This window comes from Sceloporus undulatus, chromosome 8, assembly GCF_019175285.1.
Source record: "Sceloporus undulatus isolate JIND9_A2432 ecotype Alabama chromosome 8, SceUnd_v1.1, whole genome shotgun sequence".
Classification (NCBI taxonomy): Eukaryota; Metazoa; Chordata; class Lepidosauria; order Squamata; family Phrynosomatidae; genus Sceloporus; species Sceloporus undulatus.
This window is the reverse complement of record NC_056529.1, coordinates 18,133,437-18,153,322: the sequence shown is the minus strand read 5'-3', so window position 1 is coordinate 18,153,322 and position 19,886 is coordinate 18,133,437. Positions and strand designations below refer to the sequence as shown.

General features: G+C 41.6%; 1 protein-coding gene across 1 annotated transcript in view; it reads right to left on the bottom strand.

Moving 5' to 3' along the window:
* Positions 1-19,886, bottom strand: part of CDH13 (cadherin 13) — a 651,716-nt gene that overhangs the window by 358,539 nt on the left and 273,291 nt on the right. The window contains exon 4 of the mRNA XM_042438290.1: positions 18,907-19,023. Within this exon, the coding sequence (XP_042294224.1) occupies positions 18,907-19,023 (117 nt within the window). The remainder of the gene's footprint in view (positions 1-18,906; positions 19,024-19,886) is intronic.

Here is a 19,886-nt window from a genome sequence, read left to right as displayed (position 1 = left end):
CACTGGATTGTTGTTATCTGCCCTCAACAGACTGGCAAAAAATTAGGGCAGAGTGGCTGCGTGGTGAATGGCCATCCCCTGCCTTCATTCCAATGTCATGTCAGCATCACGCCACTTGACCAATCACCCATTGGGTGATGTCACACTGCATGTTTGGTGCAGCGTGTAGAAAAGCCGCTTTGGCAGCTATTGTGCCATTTCTACAGAGCAAAAAAGAAGCTGCTTTTTGCACCATGGAGCTGCTGGATTGGGGGTATGGTGTGCAGTTGCCATATCCTCAACCGAGGGCTTCCAGGGGCAGGGTGGCACAGCCTCTTAGTGGCAGTCTGCCATGCCCAATTATTATTGTGTGGTTTCAAGTCATTTCTGACTAATGGCAACCCTAAGGTGAACCTGTCCTGGGGTTTTCTTGGCAAGATTTGTTCAGAGGAGATTTGCCATTGCCTCCTCAAAGCTGAGAGAATGTGATTTGCCCAAGATCACTCACTGGGCTTTATGGTTGAGCAGAAAATTGAACCCAGGTCTCCAGAATCACAGTATAACAACTATGCCACATTGGCACATGCCATTGGTAGGATTCCCAAATCCATTTCACTGTAATACTTTGCTTAGACCAACCCAAAAGATGTGATATAAAAGCATATATATCAGGCAGAAACAGTGGGATGCATTGGATGATAAGATTGGTGTCCTCCCCCATTTGACACCTCCCTGCAATGTCATCTCCACTTCACTCTCTATGGATGGCACATTCCAATAATGTGAATTCAATGAAACGTAATGAACTCAGTGCTATGGGGGAGAGAATGGTTTTGGATCAAACACAATGGGAACTGTGAATCCAATGATTTCTGTTTTTCTTTCTTTCCTTATCCAACCATGGTGCCCAAACCAGTCTTGCCATCCATCACTCTATTAGTGACTTAACAGCTGGTTTTCTAACAGCCCCCTTCTCTCCTCCCATGCCTTTTTTAAGCCAGTGATTTTATTGATCCAGAAGTGGGAAAGAGAAACATCTGTAACTGCCACTCTAGACTGTGAGCACATCAAAGCTAGAGCAGTCAGTATTTACTGAAGGGTCCATTATACTCCGCCTAAATAACCTATCTGATCTTGGAAACTAAGAAGATGAAGTTGAAGATGGAGGCACTGAATACTTTCACTCATGGTGTCTAGAAAGGTACATATGCAGACATAACATAATATTGTGCTTTCCTATGTCACCAACAGGATGCCAGCCTATATGTATGCTCAATTAAATGTAAGTCATTCTGTCTTATATCTGCACCCTGGCCCACATATCTTATTTCATAAATAGGTCAGGTGTCTATGGCAGAGCGGACTTTTAGAAATGAAAATCATTTTATGGGTGTTATTGCACACAGATGTGGAACCAGCTCAAGACAATTTGCTGCCTGAAGCAGAGCAGTGAATGGCACCCTCACAGCCACCGAAAATCAAATTGCATACTTCCTCTGCATCACTTGCAGCAAAATTAACAATAATGCAATGATATCACAATAATTAACATCTTTCCAGCTTTCCATGCCATCCTAAATTCACCCAACTCTGCCTAATGATAGAGCCAGCCCTGCAAAGCTCACTTACACTTCTCCAACCTCAAACTCATAAAGGACAGGTTAGTAAAGACCTGCCTTGAATCCCGTTGTGGGAGAAAGGCGGGATATAAATCCTCGAAATAAATAAATAAATAGTCCAGAAAGCTGATTTGTGGTCATTGGATCCTGGTCAGCAAGCTCACTGGCTCTCACAAACCCCGTCTCCCATCTTCCAGTTAATATAATTGCGCCTTGGGTAAGAAATGCAATTACTATGTCACACATCATATCTTTCATATGTAGAATGGTTCTGCATTATATATCTTTTTTAAAATAAGCTGATACAGGACTTAGCCTGTCAGGCTAGTTCTATATTCAGCTTTGCTCAACTGATGGTAGCACTTTCCCCTCTTTAATTTCATGTTATCAAAAACTCACCATTAATCACTTTTGATTAATGAAAGCTAGGAGACCAAAGCAGGGGAGGAGAACATAAAGCAACCACCACCTCACTGCGCCCCAGCTATTTACACACCACTGTGTCCAACATCCATATAAAGTACACACCGCTGTCTTTAGGAATAATCTGTCTGTCACCTTTCCTTAATAACTTTTTTCATAATTTATAGCCAATGCTGCCTTTGTGGATCCTCACCCTCCCATCGCCTTAATAGAAACTGTCACCCAAATAAGTGTTCGACTTCTCAACCTGTATTAGGAGAAAGACTTCTCAGGATGAGCCTTTTTTATCTCCCCAACCAAGGCAATCTTTCATTGCCTCTGAACATCTTGATGTTGGTTTAATTCATTGTGGTGCTCCCCAACAGAAAAATCTTTTAAAAGATCATGCGGGTTCCCATGGCCTTCTGTTGGCTACTCTCTTCCTAATACTGTCAGCATGGCTTCATGAATGGTTGGATGGAGCAGAAATGAAAACTGTTCATATTTTGGCACGAACCAACTTGGTTTTCACTTCCATAAGTAGGGCACAAACCAAAACAAAACTGGGTTATAAAACATTGGAGTTTATCAGACGCGGCGCTTCCGTCACCCAAATGTCATCAAAATTGGGCAGAAGCGTCACCAGTGCGATCATGCCACAGAGGCTTCTAAAGTGGAATGGAAGCGTTATTGCCACTTCCGTTAATCCATTAATAATAACAAAAGGTCTTCTCTGGTGACAATTCCATGGCGATAATGCTTCCATTTAACTTTAGAAGCAGCATACATGATAACACTGATGATGCTTCCACTCCATTTTGATGACAATTGGACAAGGATATTGCCCAACCCAATGTAGGGAGGGGGATGAAATGAATGCTTCCAAGGAACTGAAAACTCTGTGAAACTGGGGTATTCTCACATAGCAAAAGAAATCTGAAGAAGGTGACAACTAGCTGAATGGCAAAGTAGACGAGGATTCAAATGTTAAGCCAAGACTGGCAGTCAAAACCAGAAGCTAACTTGGAGGTTTCTCATTCAAAGTCTACTTGATGGCAGTTAATAACAAACCATTGAAAAATATATTTGCTAGGTCCAGATTGAGGTACAGCAATACATGTTGCTCAACTTGGCCAAGATATGCCAGACGCCAAGAGACAAAGTTCACTCAGTAGTTTCCTGAACTTCCTTGTGAATGATAGTTCAATTCAATTCACCAGGGAGTTGAAAGAGGTTCCTTAACCTTGCTTTAAATATTCATGCAGTACCAAGTCCAGTGGTGTTCTCTGTGATACTCCCTAGTGTTTAGGGAATGTGTTTAGGATCACAACCTTGTAGAGAATTCAAGATAGTTCTCTTAAGAAAAGATGCTATCAAAGCTATCCAGATTTTCAACTTGGGGCTGGTCATCTGTGATAACCTAATAGTTATGCACAGAAGTAACAATCTCACCCTATTTGTTCAATGTGAAATTTACTAGAAAGACTCAAAAATGCATCCATTATTAGAATCTTGGAATCATAGAGTTGGAAGAGACCGCAAGGGCCATCCAGTCCAACCCCCTGCCATGCAGGAAATCACAGTCAAAGCATCCCCGACAGACGACCATCCAGCCTCTGCTTGAAGACCTCTAAGGAAGGAGACTCCACTACACTTCGAGGAAGGAGTGTGTTCCACTGTTGAACAGCCCTTACTGTCAGGAAGTTCCTCCTGATGTTGAGCTGGAATCTTTTTTCCTGCAGTTTGCATCCATTGCTCCGGGTCCTATTCTCTGGAGCAGCAGAAAACAAGCTTGCTCCCTCCTCAATATGACATCCCTTCAAATATTTAAACAGGGCTATCATATCACCTCTTAACCTTCTCTTCTCCAGGCTAAACATCCCCAGCTCCCTCAGTCGTTCCTCGTAGGGCATGGTTTACAGACCTTTCACCATTATAGTTACTCTCCTTTGGACACGCTCCAGTTTCTCAATGTCCTTTTTGAATTGTGGTGCCCAGAACTGGACACAGTATTCCAGGTGGGGCCTGACCAGAGCAGAATATAGTGGCACTATGACTTCCCTTGATCTAGACACTATACTTCTATTGATGCAGCCTAAAATCGCATTGGCCTTGTTAGCTGCCGTATCGCAGTGTTGACTCATGTTCAACTTATGGTCTACTTGGACTCGTAGATCCTTTTCACACATGGTTTCATTCAGCCAGGTGTCCTCCATCCTATAACTGTGCTTTTCGTTTTTCTGCCCTAAGTGCAATACCTTACATTTCTCCGTGTTGAATTTTATTTTGTTAGCTACAGCCCAGTTTTCTAGTCTATTCAGGTCATTTTGAATCTTGATCCTGTCCTCTGGGGTATTAGCTACTCCCCCTAATTTGGTGTCATCTGCAAATTTGATAAGTATGCCCCCCATTTTGTCCTCCAAGTCACTGATAAAGATGTTGAATAGCACTGGGCCCAGGACAGAGCCCTGTGGGACCCCACTGGTCACTTCTCTCCAGGATGAAAAGGAGCCATTGTTGAGCACCCTTTGGGTTCGGTCAGTCAACCAGTTACAACTCCATGTAACCGTTGCCTTGTCTAGTCCACATTTTACAAGCTTGTTTGCAAGAATATCATGGGGAACTTTGTCAAAGGCCTTACTGTCTTTAAATTCCAAAACTGAGGTCAACACAACACTCACAGCACCAGACATAATCCTTAGTTTGTGTTATTCTTAGCTAAATACGATCTCAAGTGTGTGCTAGATTATATCTCTTTAGCTGTAAGTCTAAGGTCATTAGTATGATTTATTATAAAGATACAGGAAATTAGGTACTGGATATTTCAATACTGGCCAGAAAATTTAATTCTGCTGTTGCTATAGAGCTAATGTAACTTGCACTCACTTGTTGCCATAGAAACTAGATAAGGGCATCCCCCCTCTTTAAAATGTTTAAATACATGTTTCTACTTATTCGTGTTATTTCTATTCAAAATACTTTGCCAATACATCTGAGGTCTCCAGTTCGGTCCAGAGGAACACCTTGAAAAAATGTTTTTATGCAAATAAGACATTTTTGACAAGACTATTTTATCAAGGGTTTAAAATAGACTTTTTTATATATATACAAAAAAATAATAATGGCAAATTGTTCATGCCACCCATCAATATTTCCAGCGGGAAGGAAATGTGAGTGGACCTATTACCACTAAATAAACTGGATGGCTTAATGATGTGAAGGACATCATGTATTTATCCCTCTTTGGAAACAAAAATGCCAGGGCAATCACTCATCCTTTAACATTAAGAGTTGTTGGGAAATAGTTTTTCATCAGGCAATGGAACAACAAGGGATCAGCAGGGAAATTAAAGCACACAAACACAAAAAACAGACCCACAATGGACAGAATCCCAAGGACCACACAGTGATTTCCAACCACACAAGGTAGGGCCTGTTACAGACTGCCAAAATAAAGCTGCTTCGGGTCTCTTTGGAGGTATGCTATTTCAAGCTTCCTGAGCCTCCTCTGAGACTACTGATCCAGGCAGCCCTCTGCCCCTGTCTCAGCCTCCTCTATGCCTTCAGGGTCTGAGTCCTCTGACTGTGCCTCTAAATCAGGCCCAGGGCAGTCCATGACATGGCAAATAGTTCAGGTTAAGTAAAAATATTTATCTCACCATCTGTCCAAAGAAAGTTGATGGAGAAGGAAGGTGGAGGACCCAACAGGGTAGGAGGAAACCTTTGAAGGATGAGTCCCAAGAAGGGGGAGTAATGTAAGTCATATTGTTAGTTTGAATGAGAGGAGAGAGGGAGGGAGGGTTTGCATACAGGAAATCCCTGTCTATATAAGGAGGGAGTAAGAGAATGTAAAAATCTTCCAACAGATCTTAGCCAATGTCTCTAGTGTGTAGTTCTCATAAAATGGCACCAGTGGAGAAGTACCAATGGATTCCATATCCACCAACATTACACAGACAAAACCTAGGAGTCATATGACCAAGCAATGTAAGAGTGATTTAAGATGCCAAAAGTTATTAAATGAGAGAAGGCTAAGAAAGGCTTCAGCAGTTTGCTTTTGGTTGAGCCTACTAGGAAAGCCAGATTTCCCCTGCTCTCTCCTTCCCTCCTTGCTCAGTTAATTGAATGCAAACCATATATTTTTGTTGTTGTTTGAATGCAGTCTGCAGCAATTGAATTAAGCTGGGGACAAAAAGGAAAAGTGGGAGGAGGAGGAGGAGAGAGAAACTGAAACATTTTAAAAACAGCTTAGAAAGCGGGTTGAGAGAGGATTAACCGGGAGTAAAAGATTAGTTTTTTCCAATTCGATCTAGGGGTGATGAACTGGCTGGATGTCACCTTGACAGTTTGGACCAGAATGAGGCTGAATGAAACTACGTGTGAAAGGGATCTAGGAGTCCAAGTAGACCACAAGTTGAACATGAGTCAACAGTGTGATGCGGCAGCTAACAAGGCCAATGCGATTTTAGGCTGCATCAATAGAAGTAGTGTCTAGATCAAGGGAAGTCATAGTGCCAATATATTCTGCTCTGGTCAGGCCGCACCTGGAATATGTGTCCAGTTCTGGGCACCACAATTCAAAAAGGACATGAGAAACTGGAGCCTTGTGTCCAAAGGAGGGCGACTAAAATGGTGAAAGGTCGGAAACCATGCCCTACGAGGAACGACTTAGGGAGCTGGGGATGTTTAGCCTGGAGAAGAGAAGATTAATAAGATGTGATATTATAGCCCTGTTATTTGAAGGGATGTCATATTGAGGAGGGAGCAAGCTTGTTTTCTGCTGCTCCAGAGACTAGGACCTGAAGAAATGCATGCAAACTGCAGGAAAAGAGATTCCACCTCAACATTAGGAGGAATTTCCTGACAGTAAGGGCTATTCAACAGTGGAACAAACTCCTTCCTCAGAGTGTAGTGGAGTCTCTTTCCTTGGAGGTCTTTAAACAGAGGCTGGATGGCCATCTGTTGGGGAGGCTTTGATTGAGATTTCCTGCATGGCAGGGGGTTGGACTGGATGGCCCTCGCAGTCTCTTCCAACTCTATGATTCCAAGATTCTATGAGGCATTTGGCCCTGTGCAGAGCCAGTGTGATGTAGTGGTTTGAGGTTGGTTCTTTCTATTAAGAGGTTACTTGGCTAAGAATGTTTGGGATCAATTTCAACTGGTCTACCAGCTATGACTTTCCAGGGCGACACAACTATGTACAGAATCACAACCCTACTGACAACCGTAAAGCCCAAACCTCTGGACCCATGCCAGTCACAGGACATGAGGTGGAGCCTTTTCTTGACACCACTGCCACTTTCTGGTCACACAACAACATGGTGAGACAATGTTTATATGAAAAGATTGACGTGAGCCCATTACACCAGGTAAGCACAGAAAGCTTCTCTGCTTCCATTTGTCATCGGATAAATAGCCGTCATTCTTCATGGAGCGCTTGCAAATAAACCCTCACAGTAATTAGAGGAGAATGGTGTGTCCTGCTGCCCAATACTTCATTCCACTTGATGTGGGGAAATAAATTGGAAGAGCAACATATGGATGGAGACCAAAAAATTCTAACCCCCATGTAAGACACCCTGCTGCTTGTACCAGCAAGAGAGAGGAGAAAGGGGATATATCAATAATCCCCGTCAACATTTTGGTAACCTGGGCCATCTGGACATTAAGCTGAAGCAGTGCCAGGAACATATTAAACTATTTTAATCTCATGGCTTTTGTTAAAGAACTCAAATGCATGAAGGTAAGAGCTTGCTAAATGGCCAGACTCATCAACATGGGCTCATGCTTGGTATCTGATCGCTATTTAATTAAGCGATACTGAAGGAGGAGTACTCTTTTACAAGATAATAAACCAGCTCACTGATGGGCAGAAGCAGCAGTGATGTTACTGTGAGATAAGGAGAGAAACCTCTGCATCATATCATTACCATTCATTCAAATTTATGTTTTTTATAAAATCATCTAGGAGCAACTATCTCACCTCTCCCTGTGAAACTGCTGCCTTTCATAGCCATGCCTGCATGGGCCAAATACCATGTTCTCACCCATCCTCATAATGAGTAGTCCTGTTGTTGTGTGCCTTCAAGCCATTTCTGACTAAGGCAAACCTATCATGACATTTTCTGAGGCTGAGAGAGAATGACTCACCTAAGGTTACCCAATGGATTTCCATGGCCAAACAGGGAACTGAATTCTGATCTCTGTAGACTTAGTCCTACCCTGAAACCACTACCCTATTCTGGCTCTCCCCGATGACACAGGGCCAAATGCCTCATTCTGGTGCAAATTATCAAGACGACATCAAGCCAATTTTAGCACCAAATCCACCTTTTAACCCTTAGGTCAAACTGGGAAAACTCAGCTTTTGCTCCAGATCTTCCTAGAAGATCTGGAGTCCTCCAGAGTAATGGTAGGCAGCTGTTGACCATGCACCTTGCTGGCTTCCTGCCTCCACCATGAGTTGTTCCCTCTGAGCTCAAAAAAGGAACCCAGATGTGTGATCAATATTGAATATCTCTTTTTCAGCCTCAAAGGGAGCAATTTTCCTAGAAGATCTGGAGCCCTCCAGAGCAATGGTAGGCAGCTACTAACATTGCATCCTGCTGGGCTTCCTGATTCTACCATGAATTGCTGAGGTTAAAATAAGGAACCCACACATGTGATCAATGTTGGACATCTCTATTTCAGCCTCATAGGGAGTATCCCAAGGTGGCAGGACCATGGGATGTGCGTGCAAACAGTTGCCCATCATTACTCCAAAGGTCAGTTAACAGTGGGATGTCAGGGCATCTCTGTACCCAGAATACTCTGTGCTACATCCATAGCATTCTGGCCCATGCAGACACCACCCATGTTATAAAACAGCAGCTTTAAACATGAATCACCCGGTTCTGGCAAAACAAAAATACAGGAACAACATGGTTAAGGAAGATGTGGAAGTGGCTTTAATATTTAAATGTACTGATTATAAATGAAGAGTCAGTTATCTGCAGAATAACCAATCTACTGAAAGATGGATCTTATTCATTAATTCATGGGAGGGAATATTGAGTGAAAACACTTTCCCTTTTAGTTTATTCAATTTAAGGATGTGTTTATTTGCATGTGTTGTGGTCGGTCTTAGATTAGATGTGCACTTTGAGAAAATAACAGAGATTTTTAAAAGCCATAATGAAAACTTGGAGCTCTTCCATTGTCAGAATACAAGTACAAGTGCCCCTCCATACCCATGGATTCTGCATTCATGGATTCAACCATCCATGGCTTGAGAATTTTCCAATCTCCCCAGTGTCTAGGAAGAAAAAGAAAAGCAAAAAGCAAAACTCTGACTTTGTCATTTTATGTAAAAGATATCATTTTACTGCAGATTTTATTCTCTTGGGTTTTCAGTACTGAAAAACTTACCCGGCAAATTTGTCTACTGGAGATGACTTGAAAACCTCATTGCTATTTGAATTTTATCTAGGTAGGAATATCAGATACTGTAGGATATATTTCAGAGGAAGGAACCATCAAAGCCACTTCTGAGTTGTCATAAGATGACAGGTGACTTGAAGGCACATAATGTCATGCCCAGCCTGGAAGATGGCTTGGAGGACTCAGAGGATGAGCTAGAGCCTCTGGGATCTGAACCTATAATAGAGGAGCCAGAGCCCCAGGGGCTTGAACCTGTAATGGAGGAGCCAGAGGCTGGCCCTAGTTCTGCTGGAGCAGAGTCTATGGCCCCTCCAGAGGTTCAGCAGTCAAGTTTGCCTGGTGCCGAGGCTGTGGACATGGAGGAGGATCTGGGCAGTGTGCCTACCTTCAATGAGCGTCGAGCAGAAAGAGAGGGCCTTCGAAGATCTCGGAGGCTTTATCAGAAGCGTCTTCGTAATCAGGCACAGCTGAAGGCCAGCTCCTTGCCTTCTTAAGCACCTGGAGCATGTGTGTGGTTCTTTGCCAGTGGATATCTGACTCTTTTAGGGGAAAGACTCTGTCTCTGGCTCCTTGGCTTCTTGTCTTGAATACCCGGAAACCTTGACCTTGGACTGCTTCATCGACCTGCCTATCTCTTACCCTGAACCTCAGACCGTCTGACAATTCTCTTGGTAATCCCTTTTGGTAAAGCTACTGCAACTCTCTAGGACTGTGTAGCTTACACTGACTTTGCTGTGCTGGGAGGGGGTTGTTTGTTTGAGAACTAGCTGCCTTATCAGCCCTTTGGCTGCTTTCCCGGACACATACACACCCAACAAACCTAGATCGCACAAATTTTTATTGGTTATAGTGACTGATAATTTTGGCCAACACTGAGAGATTCAAGTAGCATTCCTTCCTAATACTTCTTTCCTAATCCTATCTGGACAGATCTGATATTGATTCTTGGATCATCTGAATGTGAATCATGTGCTGTTTCAATGAATGGCACATCTCTTCTTATGGGGACTCTATAAGAACCATACACAGAAAGAGTCCAAAATAAAATGTGTGGCTGTCAGTTATGATGCAAGAACAGTCTCTCTCTCTCTCCTTAAATTTGAATCTGGGAAAGACATTTAAACCGAAAACCAGTTTCTACTCCCATCTAGACCTATTAAATTAACTGCTGAAGGAGAAATCAAAGCTTGGGTAAACTCCATTTTTTTTCCATTGGTTGAGCTCTAGGTAAATTTGGATTTAGGTCTTGGACTTTCTAGATTTTCCACATGCCATAACAAAATTTCTTCTTATTTATCAGCATCATGGAGTAAAATTCAGTACACAAGTCTGGAGTTGACACACTGGTTGCATCTGCATTACAGAAATAATGCAGCTTGACGCCATTTTAATTGCCACGGCTCAATGCTATGGAATTCTGGATTTTATAGTTTTGTGAACTATTTAGTCTTCTCTGTCAGAGAGCTCTGGCGCCACAACAAACTAAAAATCCCAGAATTGTCTAGCTTTGAGCCATGGAAAGTGTTGTCAGTCTGCAGTATTTCTACAGTTTGACTGACAACTGCCACTCCTGCGTGAGTTGCTGTTGGAATAATCTGCAAGATACCTTCCAACATATGATTACACGATTCTATGAAATGGATCATACTTGGGGAATTTTGTCATGTCCTGGTCCCAAAATATATGAGGCAAGATGCTCATCAAAGGTAAACCAATCCCTTGCATTGGATTCTTCATTACTGGAAATAAAATGGAGAGACCAGAAGAGCTAAGACTTTCAGTCTCTATTTTTTTATTCATCCTTAGCCTACTGATCTTCTCTCCTCTGACAGCGTATTAAGGACTCTAGTATGTGAATACCAATAACACGGGGTTTTGTTTTCTTTTTTTAAAAGGGGCTACACCTCAATTATTCATTGTCAGCTTGGCCAGAAACAAAAAGACAAGCTCTCAAATAGGTTCTCATTAAAATATATAGGTTGTCAGGCTAAGGCAAAAGATTATTGACGGAACCAACAGATCAGTTTTGCAACAGCTGAGTCAATACTAACCACAACTGTTTAGCTAAATAACGCCGACATATTTAAATGAAGTCTGAGCAAAAAAGTAAGGAAAGGCGACAGATTCTAGTTTGTATTCCCCACAATTCCCTGGACGGAGCGTCATTTCAGGACAAAAAAATAATAATAGAAGAGAATATTCCAAGAACATTGAAAAAGAAAATATGGCTCTCTTTGACAGTGGAGGAGGTGAAGGGAGAGAATATGCTCTTCTGAGAAATGTTTGCTCAATCCTCATTTAAATATTCTGCTAATTCCCTCTAAAGAGACTTGGCACTTCACAAAAATGATGGTAGTTTTAGAAACTGGCACTCCAGACCTTTGTTGATTCTTGCATTGATTCAAGATACGAGTTTTATTTTTTAAGACAAAGGAAAAATAACACTGTTTCCTTACTGGAAAGAGGATGGGGATTATTACTGAAGATGTAGGGGATTTCTCCTCTCTTGGCTAGAGATACAAGTACTGTAGACACAAGCTTTCCTTACTTTATCTATTTACATTTTTATATTATTTGTTATTCGTTACATTAGTTTAAAAAAAACCTCTGCATTTCAGCATTAGACAGTGAACATGGTTAGATATAAACCCTGTCTACACTGGCCAGAATACTCCAGGATGGCCCCCAAGTATTCTGGCATATTCACTCTGAATTTGCACCCTACTTTTTAGCTCTCGCTAAAAAGTGGATGCTGACTTTTCTTGGTTATTCATTGTAACATAGCTAGTCACAAGTAATCAATAAGAACTTTTTGAGCACCCATCTAAATATATGTGTGTGTTGTTGAAGTTTTGCCACAGAAATCTCTACTGTTACAATTTTTTTCTCCATCTTTCCCATCCTACAAACATGACTTTTTTTTGTCCCTCGGCTGCAATGTTTCAAAGCACACGACTGTAGCCAAATGTGGTGCAGTCGACAAGGTCCCTGAATTTTATGCAATTGACTGAGTTCATCAAGGCTGTTGTGAATTAGTCCTGGCTAAGTTAAGAAATGTTGTATGTTTATTAGTGAGGAAATTGCAAGCACGGATCAAGTTGTACTCATGTAAGATTCAGTCATGCAATGTGCCGTACGCTCTAGCCTCATCTAGCAGAGCACTCAAGCATAGCAGCTTTCCAGGCACCGGTTGTGAGTCTTTAGTGAAAGCACTTGCTTTAAACTTGTATATCCATGCGCACAATTAACGTTGGAAGTAACGACAAAAGGCAACATTCCCAAATTATGGATACATTAATTGTGGCTGAAATTTACTTGAGAACTTGCATCTTCATAAGTAAATTAACATTTGGGAGATATAAAATTGAGCCGTTTCCCAACATATGTATTCAGCAAGGGGCTGCTATTATATTACTATGCAGAGGACCCAACAAAGTGACCATTTTGCAATGGGCTGAATGCACAATGGAACACAATGCACATTGAGAGTCGTGTGTTGGTGTCCTGTTGCACATCTTCACAATTCACTAACCAGGTTTCTTAGCCCTCTTGCTACATAGCAAAATATGCAATGTAGACTGCAACAGAGAATTTCAGACCATTCCTACCCCCACAAGCAACATACTGCTCCATCCAATTTCTGTGTCAGATTGAATAAAAAATAAAATTCATGAAAATGTATGGATATTTTATGGTGTTCATTTTAAGGGACATGGGAATTATACAATTCTGCACACAGCTTCCCCAAATGTATACATTCCTGCAAGCCATTTCCTCTAAGATATGTTTTAATGCATGCTGCCTCTCCTGATATATATGTGTTTGTGCACAGTTCCCCTAATGCACACATTTTTACATTGGAGAACTCCATCAATAAATCTGGAGAATTATCATAGCATATAATTGTGAATTAGTTCAGGGGGAAAAAAGAGGATGGTTTGTATTCAAATGCAACCCGAATTAATTTCTCTCCCATCTCTACCCTCAGCAATTGGCATGGCCTGAATCCAGACAAATGAGGCATTCAGAATATTTTTGATTCAGAACCAGGATTGCATATAATCACACAAACAAAATCCATGGATAGAGCTATGAAAATTTAGAAAAGCAGAAAGAACAGTGCTGCATTTCACTACAGGAATACAGTTGGCCCTCCTTATTCATGTGTTTTTTATGCAAGGATTTAAGCATCCACAGCTTGAAAATATATAAATTCCAAATAGTCTGATTTAAAGTCTGATGTTGCCATTTTATTTGAGGGATATCATTTTACTATCCATTGTATTTAATGGGACTTGAGCATCTATGGATTTTGGTATCCACAGAGGATATCAATGACTTACTGTATATGAATCTGTTTCATAGTAGGTCAGTCTATCCATCTAGACCCCTATAGTCTAGTCCAGAACTGAGGAACTAGTAGCATTCAAGGTACTGATGGACTAGAGCTCCCATTATCCCTGGCAACAGACCATGATACCTAGAGCTGATATGTGTCAGAGTCCAATGATATCCAGAAGGCTACTGGTTCTCAAGCTCGATAGCTTGACTTAGCTCTTTCTTTCCCAGTGCCTCTTTGTTGTTGAGTGCATTCACATTGGCTTGGATTTAGGGTAATCCAACCCTTTCCACCCATCAGGAGATGACCATGTTGTGGGGAGGGATTGCTGCAGCAGGGAAAAACTGGTTAGGTGGAGGATTTTGGTTGTTGTTTAATTGGTACAGAATTCTGACCTCTTCGGTTATCAAAAAAGGTGAGTTATGGTGGCATACATTGGACTTAACACCATTGCAACTTATCTTGCTTATCTGGAGATATCTCAGAATCCCACAATCAGCCTCATTGGGCTAAGGGTGTTCTTGGAGTTATGATCATGTGTGTGTGTGTGTGTGTGTGTGTGTGTGTGTGTGTACACCATCTGCCTGGTGTATACACCCTGGTGGCGCAGTGGATAAATGCCTGTACTGCAGCCATTCACTCGAAACCACAAGGTTGCGAGTTCAAGACCAGCAAAAGGGCCCAAGCTCGACTCAGGCTTGCATCCTTCCGAGGAGGGAGCTAAAATGAGTACCCAGACGGTTGGGGGCAAATTAGCTTACTTGCTAATTAGCTTACTTGCTATTCACAGCTATGATCTTTGGAATAGCCGTATATAAATAAAACAAATTATTAATTATTATTATATCCCTTGCAAACCTGTCAACAACAATGGAAGCTTCCTAATGTGAGTGACTCCCTAGATGAACCAACATTCGGTCGCTGAAAGTTCACACTAGTCCTGAGTTGCTTAAGGACTCGAATCAGCACAGCATTCTGTTATATCCGCACACACTAGAGTACAAAAAGGCCCTCCATCTTTATTCCTTGTTGACACAGAGACATGCTTTGCAACAGCACATCACTTCCACCAAAACACAGATTGCCAGCGAGAAGCTTTCCAAGGCATGTTAGCATTTCTGAAAATGACCATACGGAGTTATAGCTAATTCATTTTCCTCACTCTGACCTGCTGACTGTAACTCATTACAGCATTTTATTGATCAGCTCAGCTCTGTTCGTCCTTTTAAGGAGCAAGTTCAATAACACTCAATATTACATTTTTATTACACCCAAGCCACTCAGCTGGTTCGTGAATTTTTGTTCTTTGGCTTCCCTTGGAGATTGCAAGCAAAGTGTGAAAAAAAGGCAAAAAGCAAAAACAACAACAATAAAAAAGGATGCTCTTAATATGAAATGAACTATACAGTACACTGATGCATCAGATGATGTTCCTTTGCTTTCTCTAGTTCATACAATCAGTCCCTTGCTCCCACAGTCTACTTCGGATGCAATTTTACAAAGCAAAATAAATCACCAAAATGGGTCAAAATATCTCAGGAAAAAGAAATGAAAGAATAAAGTTATTTTATATGGTCTTGCTTGAAGATTTCATAAGCGATTCTCCCTCTCACACACTAAATGCTCTTTTCCTTGACTTTCCCACATGCAAAGATAGTGGAGAGTTTGATGTCCAACCAGTGGTTTTCCATGGTTGAGACGGGAATCAAGCCCTGATCTCCAGAGTTGTGGTCCAATGCTGAAACCACTATTCTACACTAGCCCTCTCCATATATTTTAGCATTGCTGAAACAAGTAATTGGCCCATACTCCTTCAAGGCCTCCTTAAGTATTCGGTTGTTTCCTTCATTCCACACAAAGCTAGTGCCTTCCAAGTTTAGTGGGGTGGGGAATCCATTCTGATTTATAGACTGACCTTTAAAAGAGCTATCAAAGGTGTTGAACCTATTTTGGGGATGGAATCCATTACAGTTCAGGCTAAAGCCTGGAACAGATTCACTGTACCACTGACATGGAAGCATCTAGCTCCATGTGAACTAAAATATAGGGTCATTCAGTGCTGGGCCAAAACTTCTCATAAGATGAATTACTAAGGGCCCAAACAGACAAGCCAAAATAAAGCTGCTTTTGGTCACTTTGGAAGTATGCTGTTTTAATGACGCATGCGTCCCAAGAGGCCGGAAGCTGCATCAAAGCTATGCTCCACTCCTAAGGACTAGAGTGCAGCTTTGGCGCAGCTTCCGGCCTCTTAAGATCTGTGTATCATTTAAAGAGCATACCTCCAAAGTGACCTGAAGCAGCTTTATTTTGGCCTGTCTCTTCAGGCCCTAAGAAACTGTCAGAGGATTCTCATTCCTGAAACTGTTGGAGAAACCACACCCACAAGATTTGGTTTGTGCTTCTTTGTCAATTTCCCCACAATGACTGGCCATTCTGGGAAACAGAATGCTGAACTAGATAAGTCTTTGGTGTCATGCGGAAGGGATCTTCTTGTTGTTGTATTTCATCAAATCATTCCCAACTTTTGGTAACCCTAAGATCAAACTATCTTGGGGTTTTCTCAGCAAGATTTTTTTAGAGGGGGTTACCGTTGTTCTTCTCTGAGGCTGAGAGAGTGTGTCACCTTAGTTCCTTGGCTATGCAGGGATTTGGACTCTGGTCTCCCAGAGTGCTAGTCCAACACTTAAACTATTATGCCAGACTGGCTCCGGTGTGTATGTGTGTATATTAGCTTTCAAGGAAGTCTACCAAACCTTAAAATATCCCTGCTTAAAACTCCACTGTATACAAATGCAATATCCAACCCCTCCTCTATTTCAGTGTAGAATTCCTTGATATAAAGAAAGAGCTGCCGTAATACCTTTGTCCCCCAACATGGCACTAGAACCTGCCTTACTGTTAGGCAATAGGCCTGGTATGTCACAAAAAAGCAGTACATCTTAATTTATTTAGCATGCTATTCTCCCCCCCCCCCCCACATCAGATATGAGGAGAGATGCTTGTGTCATTTTACAGGAACATCAGCCACAATACTTGGGTTGGCTTTTGGAACTTCTAATGAATCGAGGGGTGCTATTTGCTTCTTCATTTCAGTAAAACACCATAAGTTGTCTCTGAAAGGACCCTGCAAGTATCTTTGTTTGCCACCCCTTTTATAGAGCTTCAAAATCTCAGCCTAGTACCCTGACAGTGCAATGTAAGGAGTGATTTCTACCTCATTCTTCTTTACCTTCCTCAGCCTTTTCCCTTGCTGTTAAATTAATATAATCCCAACCAGAACTTGATTTGTCTCCTTCTCTCCTCCTCTCTCCATATTTTTAACAAGCTTCTAAGATATAAGCATTGAAATTCAAGAGCAGAGCTTACCACTTGAAAATGTAAGAATATTTCGAGCACTCCACTTTGAATTTGATTTAAAGGGGGTTTTGGTGGATGAATACAGAGCCACTGATACACATGTTGGGGGTGCAGTGCCCTTCAAATTTGATATTAAGTTGTTGGGTTTTTTTTTCCTTTTGATAGGTACATGCAATAAACACTTTCCTGCTCTTACCACCAAACATATGTCTAAAAACAGTTTCCTGTTTTCTTACAAATCTGTTCACACTCTACCCTCATTTCTTGAGACGACAAGTTGCTGGAAGCATGGTTTCTAATGCTTTTTATGATTTCATAAATAAAGAAGTTTCTGGCATGACTTCAGAGGCGATACTGGAATCCCATCTGAGTTAGTATGCAAAGGGATCTTGAAGCATCTTTGAGACTCTGAGCAAAAAGCATTGTAGCATAAGCCTTTGTAGACTTGGTGTACTTCCTCAGATGTACCTGAGGTTTTATCTGAGGAAGCAGACCAAGTCTACAAAAGCTCATGCTACAAAAGGTTATGCTACAATGACTTTTGCTCAGTTAGTCTCAAAAGTGCTGCAGAATCCCTTTGAATACTGATATTCCAGACTATGGCATGGTACAGACCACCAAAAAGTGGTGTACGAGCGCTGGTATTAGGGTTAGGGAGTGTGCACCATGTACACGCTCCCTAAGCCTAGTACGTGCCAGTGGCGACATAATGGCGGCGTCCTCTGTACATGGGCACCACCATTATGATGTCACAGCCATGCTGTGTCCAAATGGCACAGTGGGGGTGTGATGTGTTTGTGCCACCCCAGGCTGCTTATGGTGGCCTAACTGCGGCACAAGAAGGCGCTCCAAAATGCTGGTGCACCTGATGTGCACCTTATTCCCACAGCCACCAAACGGCTCCAGGAACAGCACCAAGCGGCCCCTTTCTTCTCTGACTGCGGCTGTCGGGGTGTCCTGGGGCATGAAGCCCTAAGGACACCCCTTTTCCAGGCCATGGGGAAGTGGCATTTTGCCACTTCTCCATGGCCTGTAAAAGTGCCATCTTGAAGCCACAGGGGCTGCCAGTGAGGCTGCCCTGCCTCCAACCCAGCAAGAAAAGAGGCAGCTGCGGACTGCCCCCTTTCCACCGTCTGTATCCCGCCTATGGCTATGTCTCTGAAATCTACACAACTATCTTAGTAGAAAATTTATAGATTATATTCTGGACAACCCACACTGAACAACAACAATTATAGAGGAGGGTAGCAATGGTTCATTATAGTGGTTCCCAAATGTATAGTGGTTCTCAAACGTTGGTTCTCCAGATGTTTTGGACCTGAACTCCCGAAACACCTGGAGAATCAAAGTTTGAGAACCACTGATCAAGTTCAACATTATCTATGGTGACATTGTCTATGACAACGGGATGCTAATCTTACCTGCAGATGCTGAGGACTGGACATGAGAGCTTTGTCATGTAAGTAAACACTTTCATGTAAGTACGCACTGAAAACCCCCACAAAATGCATACAAATGCATGCAAAAATGTTTGCTCTGACAAAATTTGGATACTAAAAGCAAGCCTGGGAAAGAATCTGATTCCTAGGGCATTTGGCTCACCTTTGAAGCAAGACCCAGTGATTCTAAACTTGTGGGAGAGACTTTCAGGATCTTTCCTAAACCAAACATCTGGCTAAACAAATCCATTCCACCATGTTGGAAGGAGGCACATCGGACTCTGTAAAGGGCCTCATAAAGCAAGATACAACAAGCTTGTCAATTGTAGGGGTACTATGTTTCACCACTTACCCTGCCCACTGGTCTTGGGAATGGAGGTCTCTGATTTTCAGGAATTAAGATTGGAGTTGCCACAATGGACCTTCTTTGCCTTACAGTTCCAAGGCTGCCTTCTCCCTTAAAGATTTCCTAACGAAAGAAAGAATAATGAGATTAATTAGTCCTGGGATTCTGCGGACAGCACAATTTATTATCCTTCCCGAACACATTTTTACTTCTGAATAAAAGCACTCATGAGCCAGAGTCCTAGTAATAGACTTTCTCACAACCTTCATTAACCGTCGAAGTATTGTTAGTTCAAGAGGTGGGTGCGAGCCTGTGATTAATGAGGATTAATCCAAGGGAAATCTTCAGGATCATTCTATTTGTGATGATACCAATAATGACTGATAACTTTCGCCTCACCTTGCATTCGTACAACCACATGATAGCTGGAAGAAAGCAGTTGTAGATATATCTGAAGCTACTGAAAGGAAGTATGAATGCAGCGTCATTTGTCTGATATATATATATATATATATATATATATATATATATATATATATGGTGTGTGTGTTTGTGTGTGTACACATACATCAGTAATCACTGATTTCTCAATGCAAAACAAAAATCAATTTAAAGTGGGAAAACCATATCAAATGTTGCGGTTAGCTTTATTTACTGGGACTATAACATGGCTTACATGATAAAAAAAGATGCCAATTAAAAACATATACCAAAATTCAACACTAAAACCAAACTAAATTATTAACCATGTTTAAAAACTAGAACTAGAATTTAAAACAATACATCTTGTATAGGCCTTTCCTTAAAACACATCAATTCTAAGAGCCGGTCTATAAAAACATCTTCACCTGAGAATGGAAGGAGAACCAAGAAAGTGTCACTTAGCCTCTTCCTACGGAGGAAAGTGCAAATTGATTCCTTTGGGAAAAGGCAGGATAATAATAATAATAATAATAATAATAATAATAATAATAATAATAATAATA